Below are 27,736 nucleotides of genomic sequence, written 5' to 3'. Positions count from 1 at the left end.
GTCCAAAGAAGTACCCGCTGACGCTCCTCTTTCCCTTTCCTCCATCAATATTCTCAATATACAGGTAGATTTTTCAGGTAACAATGGCAGACAACTTTCTTCCAGGACTTTGTTTACCTTTACACGCAGTGAATATATAGATATTCAAAAGCATTGCTAGAAAACTGTGCAGTGGAAAAGACTTACATAAAAACCATCATTCATGGGATGGTAAAGGTTGTTGAACCACAACTAATCATATGAATAATAGTTAATTATTCGTTAATATAATATTAACTCGGTTATATAATAAATTAACTGGTTATAATAAATTAACTGGTTAATGTAATATATAATATTGTCTCGATAATTTCCTTCGATAATGACAAAATAGGTCCGGACAAAATATTATCATCTTCAGAATGAACTCTTAAATTGAGACCCAAAGGATGATAACGGAAAGATGATTGTTCTATATTTTCTTCTCTCAAGTGTAGAATTTTGCATGATGAAATATGATGCACCTTCATTAGGTAAGTCATGAATAGATATTAGCGGAAAACGATTGTTGCAATAAATTACGAATTTGCACGTTTAAAGATGAGCTCTAGAATTTTGTCCGATGAAATATGATACCGTCATTAAATTCAGAAGAACTGTCGATGATGATCAAGAGTTTGACCTAATTATCTCCATCCTGTGAAAATTAAAATTTAATTTTCAGTATTCAAATTCAATCAACAATAAAATAATTCAACAAGAATTAAACAAGAAAAATTGAAAATAGAGACAAAAATTATTATATGAATTAAAAATATACAGAAGAAAATATTCGGAATTAAAAATACAGATGAAAATGCTAAGAAATTAAAATGCAGACGAAAATAAATTAAGAATTTAAAGTATCCTGCGTTGAAAATACAGCAAGCTTCGCACTCGATAAATAATTATTTTAAAATATGTATCAAACAGTAGCTTTAACGACTTTAATGACAACGAATGAAAATTTTCATTCTGTATTACCCCTAACTTTTTTTGATTTCCATAAAAAATATTTTGTTAATTCAATTATTTACAAATTTTTTATTAGAATTCCTCAAAAATACAATTAATGTTGAAAAATAATTTTTAAATGTAAAAAAAATAAAATTCTTCAAAATAAAAAATTTATTTCAATTCAATTTGAGAAAATTTCCAAATAATTAGAAATTTAATTTAATTTTTTAAATTTATTTAATGAATAACTGATTATTGTCTAAATTTTAATTCTTATGAAGAATATTATAAAAATTATTCAAATCCTAGAATTTTATTATTTATGAAAATAATAATTGAATTCTTGCAACGCATTTTGAATTTTTTTGAATAATTAAAATCCTGCTATAAATTTCATTATTTTTGAAAATAATTGAATTATTGCAACGCATTTTGGATTTTTTTTAAATAATTGAATTCATGTTACAAATTACATTATTTGTAAAAATAATTGAATTCCTGTGAAATATTTTAAAAATTATGAAAATAATTGAAATCTTGCTAAGAATTTTATTTCAATTATTGATAGTAAATTAAATTATTTTAATGAATATTGTATTAAAGTTTTCGTACCTAAATATTAAAGTTTTTGAAGAACTTCTTTGTTTTTTAAAAATTTTTAATGTATTTTTTTTTAATAATTTTGATTGCAAATTTTTAAAATACATAATTGAATTTTTCCAAAGAATTTTATTATTTGTGAAAATAATTGAATTCTTGCAACGCATTTGGAATTTTTTTAAATAATTAAAATCCTGCTATAAATTTTATTGTTTTTGAGAATAATTGAACTTTTGGAAGGCATTTTGGATTTTTTTCATTTAAAAATCTTATTATTTGTCAAAATAATTGAATTCCTCAGAAGAATTTTTTTATTTATGAAAATAATTGAATTTTTATAATGAATTTGAATTTTTTGAATAATTGAATTTCTATTAATATTATGGTCAAATTTTATTAAAATTGTTTAAAAGAATTGATTTCTTTAAGAGAATGTTACAATATTTTTAAATATTATTAATTATTTCGAGAATTTTTATTAAAATAAAAAAGTTTTGAATTGTTTTTTTTTAGAATTCTATTAAGATTTTTTAAAATAATTTTTTAATTTCAACTATTAGCGGATTTAATGCAGTGCAAATTAAAAAAAAGTAGAAAAATCTAGCTCTTAGTGTTGCAAGTCTAAAAAAAAGTATCCAAATGGTATCAAATCGTAAAAATAGTAGTAAATAGTATATTTTTGGAGTTGTGTACGAAGCCTGAATACAGTCGAAAATATTAAGAATTGAAAATATCGAAAATAGCCAGAACGAAAAATACAGTTGAAAATATTAAGAATTGAAAATATCAGAAAATACCAAAAATTGAAAAAACAAACGAAAATATTAAAAATCGAAAATACAATAAACATCAAAAATTGTAACTAAAAATAGAAAAATTCATTTTTCTCGAAAGAAGAGAGAAAAACTTTTTAGAATTCAAGAAAGAAGTTCAGTAATAGGCATGAATTTTGTTGAGAATAATCCAAACCTGTTGCCTACCCAAAGTCCTTCGTAATCGTGATGACACGTACCGTTAATACGAATGTTTCGACAACGTAGGAAGACAGTCTGGACTGAGCGATAAATTCAAGTGTTGTTACAATCTTTTCTCTTTCTCTTTTCTATACATGGGTATTTCTGTTATTCTTCAAATCAGCAAATGTTTTTTTTTTTTTTTTTTAAAAAATCCGCGTTCACAGCTCACTTAAAAAACAAAAAAAGGCTATTAATTTTTTTGGAACCAAATTCCTGATGGTTTCTCCCCTACGGTAATAAAAAAGTGGTAAAAAGAAACCAACTTTACTCTTCAAAAACTGTTTTCCTTGTTGTAATTGGAACTCAGACTCGAGATACTATTTCATAACAAGAGTATAACGAACTTAAATTCAGCTATGAGGTGTATTTTAAATTTAAGTCAGCTCCAAAAAAGGATTTTATATTTATCTTTTAAAATTATTCACAAGTTTTTTTCTCTTTTTTTTCGACAAACTTTGAGTCCTCGAATGAAGGAAATATTTTTGTGCTATACAAAATATTTGATACCAAAAAATTTTTTAACCAAAAAATTAAAAATCAAGATAGACGTAGAAATTTTTTTTTCGCAGAAATTGAAACCAATTTTGGGAGACAGAAAATGCGAGTGATTTGGAGAGCAAATTACAGACATTGCTAGTCTGAAAATACGTCAATAAGCGGCTTAATTGAGCGCGAAGGTCAGCATAGAGGAACTGTAATTTCCCAACGATAGAACCTTGTAAATCGTTTCTTGATCTTCTTTAATAGACGAAGAGAAAGAAAAAAAGAAAGAAAAAAAAATAGCGAGAGAGAGAGAGAGAATTGGAATCGTGCAACTAAATCAGTGAATGCAAAAAAGAATTATATACATAATAGGACGGTATTAAGAAAGAATGAAAGAAACGCATGAGGCAATCCAACATATATACAATATAAATGTATAATGTTTATAATTATAAAACTACGATATTGAAAAGCGCGCTCATGCAATAACATAATTACAAATGACTTCCAAATAAATGGAGATCGAGATATGTATGCGCGTACTTTATAATGTGCAATGTATTCAAGAGAAGAAATATTTGAAATTTTCCCAAAAACACCAGGCAAGCGAATTTTAAAGGCAAGAGAGTATTTTGTTTTTCGTACTTTTTTAAACTAATTCTTAAACGTATTTTAAATGTATTTTAAATAATTATATTCCTTCACACTAAAAAAAAAGTCTTACTTTCAGCCTCTTTTTGAGGCTGAATTTAAGGTGTAAACGGAGTCAGCCCCGTTAGACAAGGACAGACTTATGTGAAATACATGGGCTGAATTTAAGGTGTAAACGGAGTCAGACTTTTTTTTTCCTGTGTTGATATTAATTTAAACGTTTTGTAAAGTTTTTATTGTGTATTTTAAATATATTTTAAATAAATTTTTTTTGAAATTAATGTAAACCTATTATAACGTACTTTTTAATTCTATTTCAAACCTATTTTTTTTAAACGACAAAAGACTTTTAAAATAATTAAAATTAATTGCAGTTAATTAAATTTATTTAAAAAAGATCCTTAAAACGTTTAAAAACATGAATTTGCAAAAATTGAATATTTTCGGTATTGGTAAACGAATAATTTCTAAATTTGAAAAAACAATTTTCATAAAAATGTATTTTTTAACGATTAAATTTTTTTAAAATTAAAATAATTAAAAAAAATTAAAAACTTCAAAAATATGAATTTCCAAATGTGGAATATTTTCCCCGAAAGAATAATTATACTATATTTTTTGAAAAAGAATTGAATCGAAAACTTTTCTCAGTGCAAAAATAACGAAAATATGAAGAGAAAATATAAAATTACATTTTGTTCCTATTTTTAATGTCAGACATTACAAGAACATTTACAAGAATCTATAAAGTGAAAATAAACGTTCATGTCTTGATCTCGTCTCCGCAACGAATTCTATATAAGTCTACATCTTTCTCCAGGAAGTGTTTTAAAATCTATTCGCACCCGATTTTCTCAATTTTAGAACAACTTTAATTTTTGAATAATTTCAGATTCAAAATTTTTAAAAATGCAATTATTAACTAATTTACTAATTAATTATGATTATTTATTATTTTGTATTAATTTTTATTAGATTGATTTAAAGATAAATTTTTTAAATATCGGTCAATCAAAATTGTATATTATTAAAAGATTTTAATAAAATTCTTGATAAGATTTCAATTATTTTCATAATTATTAAAATTGTTTGGAAAAATTCAATTATTTTTATAAATAGTAAAATTCATTGGAAGAATACAATTATTTTCATAACTAATAAAATTCTTCGGAAAAATTCAATTATTTTTACAAAAAAAAAATTCTGAGGAATTTAATTATTTCAAAAATTTGCAATCAAAATTATTAAAAAAAAACTACAGTACAATTTTTTAAAAAACAACGAAATTCTTAAAAAAAATTAATATTTACGAAAACTTATTGAATAAAATTCACCAAAAGAATTTAATTTACTATCAATAATTTAAATAAAATTTTAGTAATAAAATTAATAATTATAATTATTAAGAAAATCGATTATATTCAAAAATTAAAGAAATTATTTGAATGAAATGTACCTATTTAATTATTGAATTCCTTTAATTCAATTAAATTCAAAAAAATTGTAATAAAATTCTGAGAAGAATTTATTTATTTTCTAAAAATCTTAATAAAATTCAATAATCAATTACTTAATTACAATTATTTTAATTCTTCAGAAAATTCAATTAAACTTTGAAAATTTTCAATTAAAATTATTTTAAAAAAATATTATTTTAAAAAAATTCAATTATTTTTAAAAACAATAAAATTCTTCGCGAGAATTCGATTACTTCAAATAGAATTTTTAATAAAATTTCTCAAAAGAATTAAATTATTTTATAAAATTTCTCAAAAAAATTAAAGTATTTTAAAAAATTTCATAAAATTTTTCTCTAAAATTCAATTATTTTTAAAAATTTTGATTTAATTCTTTACGAGAATTGAAATATTTTTAATACAATTTTAATTAAATTCCTCTACAAAAAATAATTATTTTCGAAAATTTTAATCAAATTCTTAGCAAGATTTCAATTATTTTCATAATTTACAAAATTTTTCGTAGGAATTCAATTATTTTACAGAATTTGAATAAAATTCTTCGCAGAAATTCAATTCCTTTGAAAAATTTTGACAAAATTATTTATAAGAATTTAATTATTTTCATATAATTTAATAAAATTTTTCATAGGAATTTAATGATTTTAAAGAATTTGAATAAAATTATTCGCTAAAAATTTATTTCTTTTGAAAAATTGCAATAAAATTCTGTATAAGAAAAAATTTAATTAAATACTTTAAAAAAATTTAATTGTTCACCTAAATAATAAAATTCAACGCAGAAATTCAATTTTTTTGAAAAATGTTCCTAAATTTTTTTAATACGAAATCACTTACTTTTCATACAATTATCAAATAATTTTTATCAAGATTTTAAGTATTTGCATAATTAATATAATTTTTCGTAAGAATTCAATTTAAAAAAAAATTTAATTATAATATTCTTCGGTGAAATTCAATTATTTTCAAAAATTTTGATAAAATTCTTTGTAAAAATTTTATTTTTAATATTATTTTAATTAAATTTCTCGTAAGAATTAAATTAAAATAATATTAAAAATAAAATTTTCATAAAGAATTTTATCATAATTTTTGAAAATAATTGAATTTTATCGAATTTTGGAAAATTTTGGTAAATTTCTTTATAAGAATTATTTCAGATTCAAAATTACAGAAAAAATATAAAAGAAAAAATGTTTTAATTCAAAACACTTTCGTTTAATTAATTGTTGGTATCTTTAATCTTCAAAAGTTTTAATGTTTTGAATCAAAACATTAAATTATAGAATTTTATTAATTTTAAAATTCAGAAAATTAAACAGATAAATTATCAAAAGAAAAATTGGAAACAAGAAGCAAACGAAAACAACTAACTTTAAACTGCCAACAGATTACCGGAATATAACGATTATTAATTTAGAAGAAGATAGAAGATTGTATCTGAACAATGAAATGTTCAGATTGAATTAAATTCCTAAAATTCGGAATTCCGGGGAAATAATTATTTTTTCGGAGCATCAAAGTAAAAGGTCTCTTTAACGTAAATGAGTATTTGTTGGAGTTTTTGCTTTTCTGCAACTTGGAGACTATATACAATAAGAAACGGACGAGTATGTTACGTCGCGGGACAATAGGAAAGGTCGCCGCGGTTCTGGCATTTGAGAGCTAATAAACGTGTTCGCGAGAAAACGTACATAACTATCATCCGCGGATCGAAAGGCACGGGAGATGGTTCGTAAATGTGTGTATATATCTCTAAAGAATATACGTGCATTTGCTCATTACACATTACATGGTGAGTTATAAAGGCATAAGGTAAGGGCACAGACCAGGGACCACAGTCACAGGGCATTGATGTGAGTGGGGCAATCGCACGAGAAATGATATCCTAGTGGGGCGATGTAGAAGTATAGTTGTGGGGTAACATGTTTGTGTGCGCGCCGGCTGACGCGATGGTACCACCAGGTACCAAATGCCACAAGGTCAGGACTTATACAGCAGAGAGCGGCACGGCTCGAAGCTGTACTTACGTTTGATGATGTTCTTTTTTTTCGCTATTGTATGTCTATTAATTTTTTTTTTTTCAACTCACGAAAATTCTTCCATTTCCACGTAATGATCCAGCTTCAGCAACTTTTTCTTCAATTGTCCCACAGTTTGTTGATTTAATGATAGAATTGTCCTTTCCTCGTCGCATGTTTCACAGCTCGCAGCATCTCAATTGGACCTTAAAAAAAATACTAATAAGTAAACAGAGAAAAAGAATGTTAACAATATTGACAAAAATATCAATAATTAAATTATTGACAATTAACAAAATTGTCACAAAAAATTAATTTTGTTTTTCCCTGATTTCCAGACAAAATTTTTAATTTTTCCTTAAAGAATATTATAATTGACTCTAAAAATGATTAGATACTAAAAAAAAATTGCTATTACAATTATTTACGAATTTCTTTAATTGAAAAATTATTTAAAAAATCCTTGAAAATGTAATTATTTTTAAAGTTTTTTCTTTGCAAGAATTTAATTACATTTCGCAAATAATGAAATTCTTCGCTTGAATTCAAATATTTTCAAAATCTACTATTTTAATAAAATTTCTCAAACGAATTCAATTATTTTCATAAATAATGAAATTCTTTACAGGATTTCAATTATTTAAAGAAAATTTAATAAAATTCGTTGCAAAAATTCAATTATTTGCATAAATAATACAATTCTTTACAGAATTTCAATTATTTTAAAAAATGTAATGAAATTCGTTGTAAGAGTTCAATTATTTTCATAAATAATGAAATTTTTCATAGGATTTCAATTATTTTTAATATAATTTTAAATAAATTCCTCGAAAAATGTAATTATTTTCAAGAATTCAATTACATTTCACAAATAAAGAAATTCTTAGCTGAAATTAAAATATTTTCAAAATCTACTATTTTAAAAAATTTTCTCAAAAGAATTCAATTATTTTTAAAAAATTTTATAAAATTCGTTGCAAGAATTCAAAATTATTTTCATAAATAATACAATTCTTTACAAGATTTCAATTATTTAAAAAAATTTAATAAAATTTGTTGCAAGAATTCAATTATTTTCATAAATAATAAAATTCTTCACAGGATTTCATTTATTTAAAAAAAATTGTAATGAAAACTCGTTGCAAGAATTCAATTATTAAAAAAAAAAATGTAATAAAAATTCGTTGAAAGAATTCAATTATTCTCCTAAATAATAAAATTCTTCACAGGATTTCAATTATTTTTAATACAATTTTAAGTAAATTTTTCGAAAAATGTGTTTATTTTCAAAAATATTATTAAAATTCTTCCAAAGAATTCAATTATCAATTATTTTTAATACTTTTTGTAAAATTTCCCTGAGAATTTTCAAATCCATTTGTTTTACAATTCAATTTTACAAAACTTTGATTATTTAGAAAATAGAATCTTGAAATAATTTCAAAAAAAAAAAAATATAATTATACTTTTTTAAAATAAATAATTCTACAGATATATTTTCAAACATTTTAATTAAGAACCTTTTGAAAATTCAATTATTTCTAAAAATTTATTCTATAATGCTTTTAATATTCAATTATTATCCAAAATTTTAACTGTAATTAATTTTTAAACTATTTTTTATTAGATAATTCTACGAGAATTCAATTATTTAACTACAAAAATAAATAATTTATTGAATAAATAAATATTTTTGAAAATTGAATTCTCATAAAGAATTTTATTAACAAATTTTTAAATAATTGAATTTTTTCGACGAATTTTAATCAAATTTTCAAGAATAATTGCATTTTTAAGCAATTCGATTAAAATTGTATTAAAAATAATTGAAATTCTACGATCAGTTTTATTATTAATGAAAATAATTGAATCTCTGTAAAAAATGTATTTTTTAGGCAAATAATTGAATTATTGCGAAAAAATTTATAAAAAAAAATTTGTAAATAGTTGAAATCTTGTGAAATTTTTATTATTTATGAAAATATTTTAATGTTTGCTTAGAATTTTATCAAAACTTTTTTTTAAATAATTGAATTTTTTAAAAAAAATTTTATTAAAATAGGAAATCATTGAATTGAGGGAAATTTTTGAAAATAATTGAAATTTTGCCATGAATTTTATTAAATTTTTTTGAAAATAATTGAATTTTGGAGAAGAATTTTATTATTTTTAAAGATAATTTAAATTTTGACAAGAATTTTTTTTAATTTTTGGAATATAATTGAATTTCTCCAATCATTTGTAATTTTTACAAAATTAAATTGTTTCCAGTCATTTAATAAAAATCCCTGACTTTTTTCTGATTTCCCTGACCTGTGGCAACCCAAAAAATACAAATATTCATTCTTTTATTTTCCACTTTGGAAAATTTTCATAATTTCTATTCGAAAGTAAATGTTTCAAATTTTGTCATTTATACAGGGAAAAAATGCATTTCTTATACAATCTTGATGAATAAGAGAAATATGTAAGATCCTACATATTTCCAATAAATATCAGCGGCAACAAAGATTGAAGGAAAAAAAATATCAGATGCGCTGACGTAATTACATGAGATTCTTCTCTTATGTATATGATAATAAGTTTTTCTCCATTCTATAAATTGGCTCCCAACATATCGGAGAGAAGCATCGAATAAAATAGATTTCGAAATATTATTTTTTTTTGTCGACTCATCAGGTGTTTAACGGAATATGCGTCGTTTTAATATCAAGTGGGTATTCAAATTTAGTTCGGGTTTCCTGTTATAATTTCGATAATTCCATATCAGTAACGAGTCGAAAAAAAAAGTTTCGGATTATACTTACAAGTCGTGTGGAATTAGCGCCTAATATACATTTCATCCTTAGAAAACGTAAAAATAAGAAATTATATGCACCTAATTAGGAACGACAGGAACAGTGCTGAGACAAACAGGTTATAAACTAAAGAGATTTGTCTCATTGTTTATCAATTTACTTAAACTTTCTTTTTTATGATTGTTGAATAAATGATTTAAAATGAGAGTATTCCAAATAAGTATCGTAATAGTTTTCTTAATTTATATTTTTACGGTAAAAAGAAAAGTAATAACTATACCTGTTTCCAGTGACTTTCGGGAAAACCGTTAAAAAATTTTCGATTACATCCGATCGGTAATAAGGTTACTAATACTTTTATTGTCGGCAGAGGGCGGCACTTGATAAAGTATTGTTACCACTGGAGAACTGTCGGAACCGACAGAGGTCTACATTATCGACACAGAGACTTGAAATAGAATCAATATGGCGCTGCCCAGTGTCAAGTAGTGCAGTAAGAAAATTATTTATTTAATATAAATTGTTGACTTTATAGAAAAATATTTAATTTGTCAACTTATTGCCAGGACTGTAAATATTTTACCGAATACTCCAAGAGAAAGAGACGTTTTAAAAGGTATAAAACAAAACCGTAAAAATCAGTATTTATAGGTTATGTAAACAAATTTTATTTTGCAACAATTATTAAAAAAACCATCTCAATTTTCTAATTAGAATAATTTCTCAACAGTATCAAAGTATTCAAAAATGGACGATTACGTACTTTAAATGGGATATTTTAATATGAAGAAGATTTCCAGTGAAATAACCACGTGAATGATGATTTCAGCAACAAAGAAAACGTTCCAATTATTTAGCTCTCAAACAATTCGTTCTTCACTCTCATCTAAAGAATGTCAACAGACAATAAAGAATTTATCCATCATAAAATTAACAAATCACAGTATTTTTCGATTTTACAGCAAGAAAGACGATGGCAGTAGAAAGGATTATTTCAACACATCTCTCACTCTTCACACATTCGACGATGAGGAGAGTAAAAGTAAAGAAACTTATTTGGAAGTTTTACGAAAATACACGAGTCAACCGGGTCGTAATATAGAACGAGTTCAATTTATGTACGCAGCATTAAAATACATGGACGAATTTGGAGTGGATAAAGATTTAGAAAGTTATAAAAAATTATTGGACGTCTTTCCAAAGGGAAAAATGCTTCCCACTAATAATATACAAGCAGAATTTGTGCATTATCCAAAAGAGCAAAAGTGTGCTGTTTATATTTTAGATAAAATGGAAGATAGAGGTGTGATTCCAGACTCGGAAATGGAAAAAATGTTATTGAATACCTTTGGCAAGGAATCATTACCAATACACAAATATTGGCGAATGATGTATTGGTTGCCAAAATTTAAGAATATCAGTCCTTGGCCAATGCCACGACCATTACCAAATGATCCCTTAGAACTTGCAAAATTGGCAATTTGGAAAATATCCAGTGTCGATCCACAAGCGGAAATCACTGTATTTAAAACTGAAACAGTTGAAGATTCTATTGATAAAACATGGATTGTCTCTGCAATTACGCCAACGCAGAGAAAATTACTCGAAAATCATCATCCACGAACGAAGGCCGTTTATGTCGAGGGACCATTTCCGGTTTATGTCAGAAATATCCCAGTTGATTATTTTGTTCTATGGACAAAAATTCCAAAAAGCGATATTTACAAACCACCTAAAATCGACGTAGATGGTAAAGTATTTAAAAAAGAAATTAATTATATGAAATTACTACTAAATTACTACTACAGGGTTGCCACAGGTCAGGAAATTCAGGGAAAACCCAAGGAAAGTAGAATTGCTCAAGAAAAAGTCAGGGATAATATCAAAAGTACTGGAAAAAATTAAATTTTTAGAATTCATAAGAAAATTCAGAATTTTTGGTGTCTTTTTTGTTTGCCTCATAAACTATGAAATTACCACAAATTTATAATACAAAACCTTCAATTTTTTCAATTTCTGACAAGAAAATGAATTTTTAATCTTATTTAATTATTACAAAAGTTTTAACGCAATTATCTATTAAATATTTGATTTTATGGGAAGAACTTTGTTGTTTATTAAACAACAAAGTTCTTCCCATAAAATCAAATATTTTAAAGAATTTTAATAAAATTCTTTTCCAAAATTCAATTATTTTGATAAATATCAAAATTTATTACAAGAATTCAATTATTTTCAAAAGTAATAAAATTCTTTGAAGAAATTCAATTATTTTAAAAATTTTTAACAAATATCTCGTCAACAATTCAATTATCTTTACAAATAGCAAAATTTTTCACCAAAAATTCAATTATTCTAAAGAATTTTAATAAAATTCTTTTCCAAAATTCAATTATTTTGATAAATATCAAAATTTATTACAAGAATTCAATTCTTTTGAAAAGTAATAAAATACTTTGTAGAAATTAAATTATTTTCCAAATTTTTTTTAAATTCTCATCAAGAATTAAATTATCTTTATAAATAGATAGCGAAATTTTTCTCAAGAATTAAATTATTGTCAAAAATTTTTTTTAAAATTCTTGGCAAAATTTCAATTATTTAAAGAAAATTTAATAAAATTCTTCTCATGAATTCAATTGTTTTAAAAAATTATTATTAAAATTTTTCTCAGGAATTTAATTGTTTTTAAAAGTTTAAAAAGAGTTCTTTAAAAAGTTTTCAATATTATTTTCAAAAATTGTTTAAAAAATTCTTTAATTAATAAATTTCAGTAAAATTTTAATTAAATTCCTTAAAAGAAATGAAATATTTTCAAAAGTTGTTAATAAAATTCTTCGAAAAAATTAAATTTTAAGAAACATTCAATTATTGAATAAATTATTTACTTTTGTATTTAAATAATTGAATTCTCGTAGAATTCAATTATTATTTTTCGTACTTTTAATTAACAATTCTGTAGAATTAATTTTTTTTTGAAAAAGTTTAATTGAATAATAATTGAAGTAATTGATTTAAAGAAGAATTTTATTTGAAAATTGTAGAAAATAATAATTGAATTGAAATGATGAAAATAATTTTGAAGAAATTACAGCAACAATAAATTTATAATAATAAAATAATGATTTTGTCACTCGGTCATCTTTATGTTTTATAATAATATTCTTATGAGTTGTTCATCTTGAAAAGCTTTAAATTAAAAATTTTTGAACATCTTAATTGCAATGAAAAAGAAAATAATGATGAAATATTTATTTTAAATAAAACTATTGATGTTTTCGAATAAGTTTACAATTAAAGAAATTCTTAAATTAATGTATTAGAACATTTTTCTCAGTATCTAATAATTTTTAGAGTGAATCAGAATATTCTTTAGGGTCAGGTAAAAAGTCAAAGTTCTGTCTGAAAATCATGGAAAAATAAAGTTAAATTTTTGTGACAACCCTGTACTACTTCTTTTTTAATTACTACTGCTAATTAATTTTCTGTTTTAGATGTAACAAATTTAAAAGCTTCATATTGGGATTCAAAGAAGACAACAATAATAAATTATCCGAGTGTTCATGAGCAAATGCATGAAACAATTTTCTCCGTTTGTGCCACGGGAACATCGTCAAAGGATTCAGTTCTCTCATGGATTCGTTGTTTACAAAAGGATAATCCAGTTCTAAGTGAATTACACATTGTTTTCACTTTGAAACAATCGACGAAAGAAGGTATCAAATATTTGGAAGCTGATGACATCATTTCGAAGATTAGTGAAGACGAACAAAAAGAAATCGACGAAAGATAGCATGGTTTGCATTTTTATACAATATTGTTAAATATTTGTAAATAAATCTATTGATTCAAGTTACAGATATTTTTCACTTTTATTGCACTTTGCAAAAGTTATTAATTCTCTTTTATTTTAATTTAAAAATATTTAATAATTTAAAACTATTTAATAATTTAAAATTTTTTAATAATTTTCAATAATTTATATGAAATCTATTTTTATTAATAATTAAATATTATCAAGTCAATTTTATAAATTGTCCTTTAAATATTTTCTTTCCCTAACATAAAAATATATATTTTAATTTTATCGAAATAATTATTTTTCATCTTTTAATTTTTTACTTCCTTTTTTAATTTTTTGGTCAGAGATAAAAGTGTCAACGATTAAATTGATCGAATTCGAAAAATAGTTCATAAAATTTCCTAATTGTGCAAATTATAAATCAAATCTTTTTTTGCAGTCGCCTACAGAGTAATAATTTTATATCACAGTCGTTATAGTGGTTGCCTACGTGCAAAGCTTGGAAGGAGTGTGGGCAAGAATTTTTTACTTTCAAATTAAAGCCGCTTTCTGTATATTACAAATAGTTCGTAAAGCGCATTTATACTAGACGGTCAACTCGAAAGTCAATAATTTTTTTTTGTCGACTAATTTCTAATTTCGCTGTTAATCAATTAAAATCAGGAGAGAATCTTTCAATTTTAATTGTGAATTGTGGATTTTTTTTTAGTAAACTTTTAAATAATTTAAGTCAAATGTAAAAATTAAAATAAAAGTTCGACTTAGAGAAAATTAGTTAAAATGCCTCTTCTCAAAAGTAAGTTTAATTATTTCGTAAATGAAAAATTTTGTTTTATAACTGATTTTGTTTACGTTAAGAATTTTCTGAATTACTTTAATATCTACGGAAATATTTATTTTTACTTTATATTTAATTATATTTTTGAAATTAAATAACTTTTTATATAATGTTGTAATAATTTGTATTTGACAAAGATGCTGTAAACCGTTGGAGTAAAGTTTGCAAATTTAGCATATCTACTTTGCCTGAGATACCAGAATGTAAACATGTCCCTTCAGCTTATCATGTAAGTTTTTTCTCGTAATTATAAATATTTAGTGAATATCTTTAAATAGAAATTAGAATTAATTTAAATGAGAAATTAAATAGAATTCACTCAATTAAGAAATTATATAGAATTCATTTAACTGTGAAATTAAATAGAATTAATTTAGTTGAGACATTAAATAGAATTAATTTAATTGAGAAATTAAATAGAATTAATTTAATTGAGAAATTAAATAGATTTAATTTAATTTGCTATTAATTTCAGGGTCCCGATTATAATTCGCTATTGAAGGCTCAAAATTTCAACGTGTCTCCAAGTTTGAAACCTTTTTACAGAAAACCATTACTACTTCACGAAGGAAAAGCACAATGGCTTTGGAATCACGAAGGAAAACGATTTCTCGATATGTTCGCAGGAATCGCTACCGTTTCGGTCGGACATTCACACCCGTAAGTATTTTTAAACTGTTTTTTTTAATTTTAATTACAATGAACGTTAAATAAATTCTATTCAGAGTCATTATTATTTATGAGTTGACAAATATATTTCGAGTCACCTTTATTGAAAAAAAGGAGTTATGAATCTAAATAAAAAAAACAAAATAATCTAAATGAATCTAAATAAATCAACAACAATGAATCAATAAATCAAAAATGCAATTGCATTGTATTTGTAATAATTGATATTAATTTTTTTAATATATTTAATTTTATATTTTATATAATAAAAATTTTTATTTTCCTTATTTATTTTTGGTTAATGAAAAAATATTTAATATTCATAGAATAATTATGGCAGCAGCGAAAGAACAATTATCCAAACTTGGATACACGCCGACAATCTACATGCAACCACGTGTTCTCGAGTACGTTGAAAAATTAACGAATAAATTACCTGGAGATTTAAAGGTCGTCTATCTGGTGAATTCGGGTTCAGAAGCCACGGAATTGGCTTTCTTGATGTCAAGGGTATATACCGGAAATCATGACATAATTTCCCTGAAAAATTCTTATCACGGAGGAACGTACGCTGCCTCAACTGCCACTGCAATGTCATACTTCAGACATTCCATTCCTCGACCTCCAGGACACATTCACGTTGAGTATACGAATTTCTTCTCTGATTTTAGGGAATGATTAACTCCTTAAGTCTGTTGATTTATTTCTGAAACAAAAATAAAAGAAAATTAATTTTTCTTTATAGGTAATGAATCCCGATGTTTATTTAGGACCCTGGGGAGGCTCTAAATGTCGAGACACTCCAATTTCACAAATAAGGAGAAAATGCCATTGTTGCGAAAATGAATGTACAGCATCTGAAAAATACTATTCGGAATTTTTAGATACTTTCAAATTTTCTTTGCCGAAAGACGGAAATCTTGCCGCATTTATTGCTGAAAGCATTCAGGTAATATTCTTAAGTCCTCGTATTTTTTAAATAATATATATTTAATCATATATTTAAAACATAAATTCATCCTTGATTTTTCTCTAATCTTTCCGAAAAAAATTGTCCTCATAGAAAAAAATTAACTTTCTTTTGGAATTGGCGAAAAAAAGATAACAGTTATTTTGATTGAAATCAATAAAAAGATAGAATTGATAAGATATAAATTAGTGAAAGATTTCTTTTTTTTTACTAAAATATTTGACATTTTAAAGCAAGTGTTGAGAATGAGGAGAAATAAATCGCAGCTGCGCGTTATATGCTTAACTAATTATTAACTTGTTTGCTTTCAATGTTGTACTGCAATCGAAATGAAAACTCGACCTTGTCAGCGATCGTTGAACTCTCTGTGTTTACTTTATAAATTTCGTAATAGCTTCGCAAATTTTTCGATTGCAATTACGCATCTTTAAAAATTTACAAATAGACAAATATTTGCAAAATATATCTAGTCCTTAATTACTATGCAAAAAATATTGCATGAACTTATTGGTTTTCGCTAATAATAATTCCTCTGTTTACGAACGAGAGAAAATTGGAAAAATAATATATTTCCATATCTTCTGTTTGTTAAATCCGTTCTTTAATTATTACTAAATATAAAAATAAATTATTAATTAATAATTGTAATAATAAATTTAGTAAAAAAATAATATTATTGTTATTATCTATATTTCTAATATTTATAATAATATAGAAATATATTTTGTAATTAGGCCAAAATTGGGTAGTTAGTTCCTTTTAAGTATTATAATTTTTATTTTTATATCTAATTATTTAAAATCAATTATTATAATTCGAATTAAAATCGTTCCTTTCAGGGAATCGGTGGAGTTGTGCAGTTTCCGAAAAATTATTTAAATAAAGTTGTGAACAAAGTTCAGAAAACTAGAGGTCTCTATATCGCCGACGAAGTACAGACTGGTTTTGGAAGAACTGGAGAACATTTTTGGGGATTTGAAGCTCAGGATGTGCAACCGGATATTGTCACAATGGCAAAAGGTATCGGTAATGGATTTCCATTGGGAGCTGTTGTTACCACACCAGAAATTGCGAATGCCTTGAATAAAGCTTCTCATTTTAATACTTTCGGTGGAAGTCCACTGTCTTGTGCTGTGGGCTCTGCAGTTCTTGACGTAAGTCTTTCGACAAAAAAAAAGGAATTCTTATCTCCAATGAATACATTTAACTCATTATCAATTCCTTGAAATTATTTACATAATTCTGGTCATTCACTCGGTCATGAAATTATGCAGAATATTCTCACACGATTTTTGCATTGAAAGAATCGTTGTAAATGTAAATAATAAATTTTATTTATTTTCGTGACAAAATTTATTTCTGTTCGGAAAAAAAAAATTTTGTCACAAATCTGTTCTTGCATAAATTCAAGATAAGTTAATAATACATGAATCTAAATTTATCTATTATTATCAGAGATCTAAATTTATTAATAAAATATTTTTATTTCGCTAAGAAAAAAAAAAATATTTTTATAAATTCTTTTAATTTTGTTGAAGGTCATAGAAGAAGAGAAACTGCAGGAAAATTCTTTAGAGGTGGGAACACATTTGCTTCATAGACTGAGTACATTAATGTTTGAATTTCCAAACATTATTGGCGATGTTCGAGGGAAAGGCCTGATGATTGGAGTGGAACTTGTTAATAATTCTGAGACTAAAGAATCTCTGGAAGCAGAATATATGGCAGATATTTTTGAGGATATGAAAGACATGGGAGTCCTTGTCGGCAAAGGAGGTGTTAACGGAAATGTAATAAATTATTATCCATTACATAACTTTCACCAATTCAAAAAAATTTCAATTTTTTATAATTTTCTCAATTTTTAGGTATTGAGACTAAAACCACCAATGTGCGTAACGAAACAGGATGCAGATTTTACTGTAGAGGTATTGAAAACTGCTATTCAAAGACATCAAGATAAAATCTTGATAGACAAGGAATCTGTTTTTATGAATTCTAATTGAACGGCTATTTTTATATTCATAAGAAATAAAGCTTCTTATGAGGAAGCAAAAATCAATTCAATGAAAACGAGGTGTTATTATATAACTAAACTGCCATTTTTAAAACGATTTCTTCTCATACTAAATGAATTTAAAAGTGAAAATTACAAAAAAGAATTATTTTTCACATTTGATTTATTTTCACAATTTTTTGTATGATACATTTGTACAATGTTATTTATTATATAAAGTGATTAAGTGTTACGTTTAGGAACATGTTTCAAACTAAAAATTTTAATCCTGAGAGAAAATAAATAATAAAACTATTATAATTTTTTTAAAACATGTAAACACTATCGATTTAATATTATTGCACCCTTTTTATGATTTTTTTAACATTTAGAAGGCACTGAAAGAAAATAGTTAATTTTTATAAAAGTTTATTTCCAATTTAGGGAAAATGTGTTAAAATTTCGAATTTTAGAAAAAAAGTACATAAATTTATTACAAACTCTAAGTTTCAGAATAATTTCCAGACATTTTTTTATAAATTTTTAAACCTTGTACAGATTTTCTCTAAATAGTGAAATAGATCTATTTTCTTTCAGTGTGATTATCGACAGACGAAATTTAATAATGGAAGACTATATTTTTCAAAAACCAGAAAATAACGTGATATACTAAATTATTTAAATTCTAGGATTGAACATAGAACACTCAAAAATTAAAGATGTTGAGATTCATTATTAAAGTCTATCAATTTTTCAGACAAATAAATCAGACATAATAATTATTTTGTATTATAAATACGTTTATAATCAATCACATATTAGATATTACTAAAAAAAAATACCCTTAATTTATAATTAAATCACGTATCAGTTCTTGTGAATCACATCAACTGTTTTTGTTTTCTTCTTTACTTTTTAAACTAAAAAGGCTATACTTTGGGTAATCGTTCACATTCTATCCACAATGATAGAAATATTTATTAATAATTATTTTGTCTCTAAAGAATAAATAATTACCGTAAAATGACATTTTTAAATGCATTAATTATCTAGAAAAAAAAATGATAAAGAAAAACGTAACAAAACATATAAATGGAAAAGAATATTTAAAAATAAATAAATACAAAGCTTCCTTTACGAGAAAGTAATAGAATAATATAGAGATTACAAAACTCTTTTTCATTATTCCGCTAATAAAACAAGTTAACGAGTTTTAAATGCAAATATAATTAAAAGCAAATAAAACATAATTTGGCCATAAAAAAGTTGGCACATTTTTTTCTTGACCAGTCTGGTATCTCAAAAAAGTAAGAAAATAAAAAAATACTTTCAAATTGAAAAGAAGACATAACTTTGTAGAATATTTTTTCAGTTCCTAATCCAGACTTTTTTTTAAATTGATTTTCTTTTTTTGAATTATCAATTTGGATTATCTTGCTTTCTAAAAGTGATAAGAAAATCACTTAATTGCAAAATTTATACTTTCTCCATGAGAAAGAAATAATTTTTTTTTGTACAATTTTGATTGTAAAAATTCAAATTGTTTTTGTTGCATAATCAAGCAATGAGATTTGTTAAAACAATTTTCGAATCAGGCAGAGTATCGAGAAGATAATGAGAACTCTCGCTCATTGCTTCTAAATCTGCTTCCATTAAAGCTAGTTGTAGTTCTTTTCGAGCTTTCTGTACCACATAAACCATTAACGAGACTCCTATCATTATCTAAAATTTCATAGAAATTTTGTGTTAGAATTTATTTTTTTAGTTGAATAATTTTTGTAATTATAATTTAGTTTTAGTGAATTTTACCTGAAAGCAAAAGACAATGTAACCAGTTGCGGCTGTCGATCGATCTTCAAGTACATCTTGCATAGATCGCAAACTACTTCCCAAGTAAACATTTATTAGTTGAGCAGGAAGCAATCCTAGAGCGCTTGCTATGTGATATCGAATTCCGCCAATGGTGCTCACCTATAATTAGAATTAAATTATGAAATACGTATAAATTAATTAATAATAAAAAAAAAATTAGGTAATTAATGATTCTCTATTTTTTTTAATGATTATTTATGATCAACAAGTTTTTAACGTTCAAATAAACGAAATATATTTTATTAAAACTATTCTTATAAATTACTGATTGCAATAAAAATTGAAGACTTAAATTTTACATTCAGAAAAATTATATAATAAATTGTTTTGATAGTGACGCAAAATTATTGTAATAGAAATTTAATTCGAAAAAGAAATAAACACATTTTTTTTCATTCGAACGTTCGGAACTTTAGAATCATTGATTATTTTTAAGTAGCAAATGTTACGCACGCGAAACGTTGATATTCAATTTATTATTATTATGCAAATTACAATATTTTTTATTTTCAAATATAAATTTTTGAATAATTTCAGATTCAACATTTAAAAAATTCAAAGTATGTCATTAATAATTATTATTATTGTTTAGTATTTTAGAAAATTTTAATTAAATTATTTTCAATATAATTTTAATAAAATTTCACGAAAGAATTCAATTATTTTCTAAAAATTTAATAAATTCTTCAAACAATTCAATTATTTTTACAAATAATAAAATTTTTCTCAAGAATTAAATTATTTCCAATAGAATTTTTATAAAATTTCATGAAAGAATTCAATTATTTTCTAAAATTTTAGTAAATTTTTCAAAATAATTCAATTATTTTTACAAATAATAAAATTTTTCTCAAGAATTCAATTATTTTCTAAAATTTTTAAAAATTCTTCAAAACAATTCCATTATTTTTACAAATAATTAAATTTTTCTCAGGAATTAAATTACATATTTCCAATAGAATTTTAATAAAATTCCACAATAAAATTCAATTATTTTCTAAAACTTTTAAAAATTCTTCAAAACAATTCAATTATTTTTACAAATCATAAAATTTTTCTCAGGAATTCAATTATTTCCAATACATTTTTAATAAAATCCAATAATCAATCTTTTAATTACAATCATTAACAAATACGATTTTTTTAAAAAGTTAAAAATTTTGGTTTAATTTAATTATTTTCAAAATTTTCAATCAAAATTATTTAAAAAACTACATTATTTTAAAAAAAACTTTAAGAAATGTTTCCAAAGAATTTAATTTTCTATCAATGATTTTAATAAAATTTAATAGTTTAATTATATTTAAAATCGAATATATTTTAAAAAAATTAAAGAAATTTTTGAAAGAATTAAATTATTTACAATGTATTTATAAAATTCCTTGAATGAATTAAATTATTTTAAAAAATTGTAATCAAATTATGAGAAGATAATAAAGTAATAAAATTGTTAAAAAAATTTTATTTTCTGTCAATAATTTTAATAAAATTTAATAGTAAAATTATTATATTTAAAGTCGATTATATTAAAAAAATTAAAGAAAGTTTTTGAAAGAATTCAATTATTTTTAATGTACATTTTAATAAAATTCCATGAATGAATTAAATTTTTTTATAAAATTGTAATAAAATTATGAAAAGAGTTCATTATTATTTTCTTTAAATTTTAATAAAATTCAACAATGAAATGTATAATTTTAATTATTAAGAAAGACGATTATTTTAGAAACTTGAATGAAATTTTTGACAAAATTCAATTACTTTCAAAATTTTTAATTAAAATAATTAAAGAAACTCCATTATTTGAAAAAAAATTGAAAGAAATTTAATTAAGATTATCAAAAATTTTAATTAAATTCTTCACAAGAAGTCAATTATTTTCATAAATAATCAAATTCTTCGGACAAATCTTTTTAAAATTTAAATAATTATTTCTTTTAAATTATTATTAAAATTTTATTGAGTAATAGAAAAATATGGATAAAATTATCGACAATTATCAACGATTATTTAACATTCGATAAAAATTTCTCGCATATTCTAAAATCTTCTTATCAGATAATTTACAAAGATTGAAAAAATTCGATTATTAAATAATAAATTCAGAACTGTACATTTTTTGTCTTTAAGTTCAAAATTAAAAATTTAAGAAACGTAAGAAAAAACTTACCGCAAAAATAGTATTTTGCAATCCAAAAGGTATTGGCGTGAGTCTCGCGAATAGAACAACTTTAAAAGCTTGTGGTCCTGAAATTACTCTTAAAATTGCTCGTGCAGTATCACTTTGTAAAAGTGCTCCAATTGGTAATTTTGATGAGAGAGCACTAAGTGTTGCGTGTGCAATTGCAATTCCTAAATTTGCTGATAGCACGACAATCATAATTCCTCGTATAATACCAAATAGGTATCCACTGGCAATGATGAGGAATAAATAGCCAATAACTATCGGAAATGACACCACAGTAAATAAGGCAACGAAAATGATTGTAATAACCCATCCACTTTGATGTTCAATCCAATATAATAGAAGTTTAATATAATCACGACAAATAAAAACAATTGCACCTAAAAACGCCAAGGTGGCAATTGTAATTGTCATGTAACATATTGAATTCGAACTTATCCAATTGCAACGTTGAAGAGAGTCTTTTTTGGAAGAACGAATTCCAGTCTCTACGCTTTCTAGGCTTATAATATCCATTACGGTGGAGATTTAAATCCTAAAGCAAATTGAGAACTGTTTAAAAAAAATTAAATCATTTTCTTATGTAAAAATAATTAGTTTTCTTTTAATCTTATGAGTTAAATAAAAAACACTTATTTTTTTCAGAATATTCAGCGTAGTTTGAAAATATTACCGAACAAACTTTTATTATTTCAAGCGCAATTATTGCAACAGCTTTTTTTCTACATGAATTAATTACGGTAGATAATGTCTTACGTCGAGAAATGACGTACGACAACTGAATTGTAAAAACGCTGGACATTCCGATACACTAAACCTATCTTTCTTTTGGTTAAATATTTCCACCTTATGACTATAATCGTAATTTAATTGTTATATTCAGAAAAATAATAGATAAAAATAGAGCAAGGTTACGAGAAAAACAAAGTTGAATGAACTTGTATAAAAAAGGAAGGAAATCTCTTATCTCTATTAATCAAAAATTAATAACAATAGTAATTGATAGTATAATTACCCTTTGCACTAGAATGCAAAATGTTTCTGCACAGTTATTTATGATATTTGTTGTCAGTAATGACATCTAACATCCTCATTGTCATTTTTTCGAAAAAGAAATGCTTTTTAAAAAGCAAACATAACCTATATAATTCCAAATATTCCCATCACAATAATTTTCAAAGAGTTCTGAGTGTGTCATCGCGTTTTTTATGCTGACACTTTTTCAAAGTGTATCATATTTAAAAACACTTCCATCATGACGTTTATCAAAAAATATAATTACTCTGCAAAAATCGTTGTACTTACAGTGAAAATTTATATAGTCAAATGATATGTAGCGTTGAAATCATTATGGAATTTTCATTGTTCAATAAAATGTGAAGTAAAGTTCGTGTTTGATATAAAGAGGGATAATATTTTAATATCTAATATTTAGCGGCACGCGATACTTTATTTACCAAGACTATAATAATAACTATATATTAAACTTGACATTTCGAGAATCTAAAGTTAAGTTAAGTTAAGTTAAATTTGATTGGCACTATACTGGCTTTATGCCTGTATATCCGGCCATGACCTGGTGAGTGGATGAGGCTTAACATCTGTGAACAGAAGTAAAAGGTGTCGCCGTCCGGGCGCGCGGAGGTGCAACCGGAGATCCAAGATGGGTCCCCGGTTGAACCACCGCGCACCCGTAATGAGACACGGTGGAGGAGAGAGCGAAATTTAAAAAGAGAATAAATGAAAGATAATTAAATAAGTAATAATAGTAATTAAAATTAAATTAATTTAGATTTTTATTTTAGCGCGTTTTAAGAATCTAAAAATGTGAGAAACAACCCTGGGAGTGGGATTGGTAAGAAATTGAACGCAACTAAAAGGAGGGGGACATTTTAAAGCTCTCGAAAGAGATTTTATTAAGTCCACCCGAAGAGCATTGAATCTGGGACAGGCCCACAATATATGGTCTAGATCTTCTTCTATATTAGGACAATGTGGGCAATCGCCCGACTGGATGTAATTCTTTCTAGCAAGACTCGCGTTCAGGTTGTAGTGATTAGCTCTCGCGCGGCATATTGAAACGATCCATAGTCTGCGAGCTGTAAAGTTCGCAAACCATGGTTTTTTACGCGGTTTGTAATAAAGTTGGGTATAATGAATACCCTTGTTTTTACCTACATCTTTAAAGAAAGAGTTACAACTGTCGAATAATTGTTTTTTGGCGAGGCAAAAGAAGTCAGAAAAAGGGAGAGTTATGTTAACTAAATCTGGGTTGGCAGTTGCGTCCTTGGCCGCAATGTCCGCTTTTTCATTTCCTTCAATACCTGAATGACCTGGAACCCAAACAAGAGTTGTTGGACGATTCAGGTTGTTGAGTATTCTTAATCTATTTCTAATTGCAAATATTATGTAAGATTTTATTTTGTATGTATTTTTTGAAGCTAAATTGTTGAGGACACTAAGAGAGTCTGAAAAAATAACTGTGTTAGAGAGATGAGAATTGATTATATAATCTAGGCAAAATAAAATTGCAAATGCTTCTAATGAAAAAATTGACGAGTGATCTGAAATTTTAAATTTGGAAGTTAAATTTAGAGAAGGGCAGACAAAGGCGCAACCTGCCAAGTGGTCCATATCAGATTTGGAGCCATCAGTGAAGAAAAGTGTGTGATTGGGGAAATTAAAGTTAATTAAGTCCTTAAATACGATGGATGGATTACATGAATTTTGTAATGAGTGACCCCAGTTAAGGACAATCTGGGGAGTAAATGAGTGGTCCTCAAAGAGGAACTCAAAGTAAGGGTCAAGGTCCTTACTTCTAATTAATTGGCTGTAAATTTTTGATTTCTCATATGCGATTAAAAGGGGGTAGTTAAATTTTACATTTGAATCATTGGTAACGCGAGAAAGCTCTGGAAGTTTATTATTTAATGGATGAGTTGAATTTGAAAAGACTCTGTACAGATATTTTTTAGCAAGGAAGTTAAATCTTGATCTTAAAGGGGGTTCACAACATTCAGCTAACATTACATTAATAGGAGTGCTCTGTCTATAGCCTACGGCTAGTCTCAGAGCTTGATTACGTACTTTTTCTAAACGGGAGAAATTTTTATGAGATTTAAAATTGGAAGCTTGTGAACCATAATCGATAGGACTTCTAAGTAATGAATCATAAATACGGAGGAGCAGATGTGGGTCCGCTCCCCACCAAGTGCCTCTAAGAACTTTTAATACATTTAGAATCTTTCTTCCTTTGTCACATAGATAGTTAAAGTGAGTATCGGAAGAACCTGATTCATGAAAATATACACCAAGATATTTAACTGTGGGAGATGGTTTAATAACTATTTCGTTTAAGGTTAGAAAAAGATTAGGGTCTTCTGAATTAATCTTTTTGTTACTAAAGATGATATATTTAGTTTTAGCTGGGCAAACTTCCAGACCCTTATCGGCCAAAAATTCAGAAATTATGTTAAGACAATTTTGAAGAGAAGTAACAATTTGATTGAGGTCAGGGGAGCGACAAGTGACGGATAAGTCATCCGCGAATTCGTACAGTTCACAGTCTGCAGGAATGATGGTGTTGAGGTTTCTGGTGTAAATTGAATAATTGATTGGACTAAGTATGCTACCTTGTGTGAGGCCAACCGTACTGGTTCTCGGGCCTATAACTTCGCCGTTGATCTTGACAAACATATTCTTGCATTTAATTGAATTATATATAAAACGAGCTATTGACTCAGAAATACCAATTTCTTTAAGATCTTTCATTAAAATGTTTGGAACCACACTAGGAAAAGCCCCCTTTATGTCCAGAAAAAGTGCACCCGTGAATTCGCGTTGTGCTAAACCCGTCCAAATCTCAGTGGAGATCAGAGAAAGATTATCCGTGCAGGATTTACCTTTTCTGAAACCAAATTGATTTGGACTGAGGATCTTATTACGTTCGATAAGCCAGATAAGTCTGTTGTATATTAATTTTTCAGAAATTTTGAAAAGGCAGGATGCTAGGGAAATTGGGCGAAATTTACCTGGTGAGGATTTTGGAAGGAAGAAAATAAGGTAATTATTCCAAGAAGAAGGGAAAACGCCATTTGAGATTATTCTGTTGATAATTGATAAAAGAGTTGATAAAGCTATGTCTGGAAAATGTTGGATAATATTGTAATCTATTTTATCAAGACCCGGGGATGATTTAGTTTTACATGATTGGATAGCTTTTGACAATTCGAAAATAGTAAAAGGGGCTTCTAAAAATGAATTTTTGTCAAAATCAACGGGAAAGTCGTCATGGAAGACAGTAGGTGGATAAAGTTCGTCAATAAGTGAGTGTAGTTTATCCACAGTCTCCTTGTCTGCCGAGCATGAAGAAGAGGAGGGTTGTGTGTATCGATTTTTAAAAGATTTAATAACAGACCAAACCTTTGTTAAAGGTGTGTGTCTGTCTAAGGAATCGCAAAATTTTTTAAAAGATTGGCGTCTGGCTTCGCTAAGAGTACGCTTAGCTACAGCTTCAGCCTTTTTATAAGTAAGAAAATTAGGGTAGTTTGAGCATTTTTTATAATTTTTTAAAGCTAATTTTCTGTTTTTTATTGCTTCGTCGCAATCGTTGTCCCACCAAGGCGCAGGAACAAACGGTTTTTTAGAAGAGGGGGAATTTTGTCTTGTGTTAGGTGAAGTTACGCGTTGGGGGCAAATTGTATTAATTGTCGTGTCTACAAGGTGTACAAACTGATCATAGTCAGAAATAGGGCTATCTGTATTGAGGGTGTTTAGATTTGAGTCTATGGATGAATGGAGTTCAGAAGAAAAGAGAGGCCAGTCTATACCTCTCAAATTATATTTATGTGATGTAAATTTGGAAATAGGTATTGTAATGCCTAAAGATGAGAATATGGGAAAATGATCACTGCCTAAAGTGTCATTGTGAACGCTCCAAGAGGAGGACGTGAATAAATTGGAAGAGACAAGGGTGAGGTCTAAGACTGAGCCAGGATTTGGTGGGCGGCCTACTAAAGTAGGTGTTCCATTGTTTAGAAGGATAAAATCTGTAACATCCAATTCGTCACATAGGTTGCGTGCATTCGGACAAACATGGGAGCTACCCCATAGAGTGCTGTGACAGTTAAAATCCCCCCCTATAAAAACCGTCTTGAAGCCCGAGTTTTTAATAGAGTTAAAAAATTTTTTCCAGTAGGAAGGAGGAGTTAATTTACCGGGGACTCTATAAACCGATACTATCAAAAGTTTACCTATGGAGGAATCAATTGAAACAGCGAGTGTTTCAAGTTCATCCTCGCGAGTAAAAATAGATCCAATTTTTGAAAAAATTAAGTTTTTGCGAATTGCAAAAGCAAGGCCACCGCCTTTGTTTGTTGTTCT

General features: G+C 25.7%; 3 protein-coding genes across 3 annotated transcripts; 2 read left to right on the top strand and 1 right to left on the bottom strand.

The window, feature by feature from the left end:
• The first annotated feature begins 10,423 nt into the window (after window positions 1-10,423).
• On the top strand, window positions 10,424-13,878 carry LOC122512789 (evolutionarily conserved signaling intermediate in Toll pathway, mitochondrial). The gene is made up of 4 exons (XM_043628858.1): window positions 10,424-10,515; window positions 10,589-10,638; window positions 10,753-11,772; window positions 13,517-13,878. Exons 3-4 carry the CDS (start codon window positions 10,839-10,841, stop codon window positions 13,813-13,815), a joined length of 1,233 nt encoding a protein of 410 aa, XP_043484793.1. The 5' UTR covers window positions 10,424-10,515; window positions 10,589-10,638; window positions 10,753-10,838; the 3' UTR covers window positions 13,816-13,878.
• Window positions 13,879-14,176: 298 nt separating this feature from the next.
• Window positions 14,177-18,455, top strand: LOC122512797 (alanine--glyoxylate aminotransferase 2, mitochondrial). The gene is made up of 8 exons (XM_043628864.1): window positions 14,177-14,620; window positions 14,800-14,891; window positions 15,138-15,322; window positions 15,658-15,970; window positions 16,077-16,280; window positions 17,141-17,455; window positions 17,840-18,091; window positions 18,170-18,455. Exons 1-8 carry the CDS (start codon window positions 14,605-14,607, stop codon window positions 18,305-18,307), a joined length of 1,515 nt encoding a protein of 504 aa, XP_043484799.1. The 5' UTR covers window positions 14,177-14,604; the 3' UTR covers window positions 18,308-18,455.
• A 17-nt stretch (window positions 18,456-18,472) lies between these two features.
• Window positions 18,473-24,099, bottom strand: LOC122512798 (transmembrane protein 64). The gene is made up of 4 exons (XM_043628866.1): window positions 23,370-24,099; window positions 22,340-22,889; window positions 20,107-20,268; window positions 18,473-20,019 (listed from the first exon to the last, which is right to left on the bottom strand). Exons 2-4 carry the CDS (start codon window positions 22,868-22,870, stop codon window positions 19,855-19,857), a joined length of 858 nt encoding a protein of 285 aa, XP_043484801.1. The 5' UTR covers window positions 22,871-22,889; window positions 23,370-24,099; the 3' UTR covers window positions 18,473-19,854.
• Between the last annotated feature and the right edge of the window lie 3,637 nt (window positions 24,100-27,736).

The sequence above is a fragment of the Leptopilina heterotoma genome, unplaced genomic scaffold, assembly GCF_015476425.1.
Source record: "Leptopilina heterotoma isolate Lh14 unplaced genomic scaffold, ASM1547642v1 Lhet_128, whole genome shotgun sequence".
Taxonomy (NCBI): domain Eukaryota; kingdom Metazoa; phylum Arthropoda; class Insecta; order Hymenoptera; family Figitidae; genus Leptopilina; species Leptopilina heterotoma.
The sequence above is the reverse complement of the archived record's forward strand: the minus strand, read 5'-3'. Positions and strand labels throughout refer to the sequence as shown.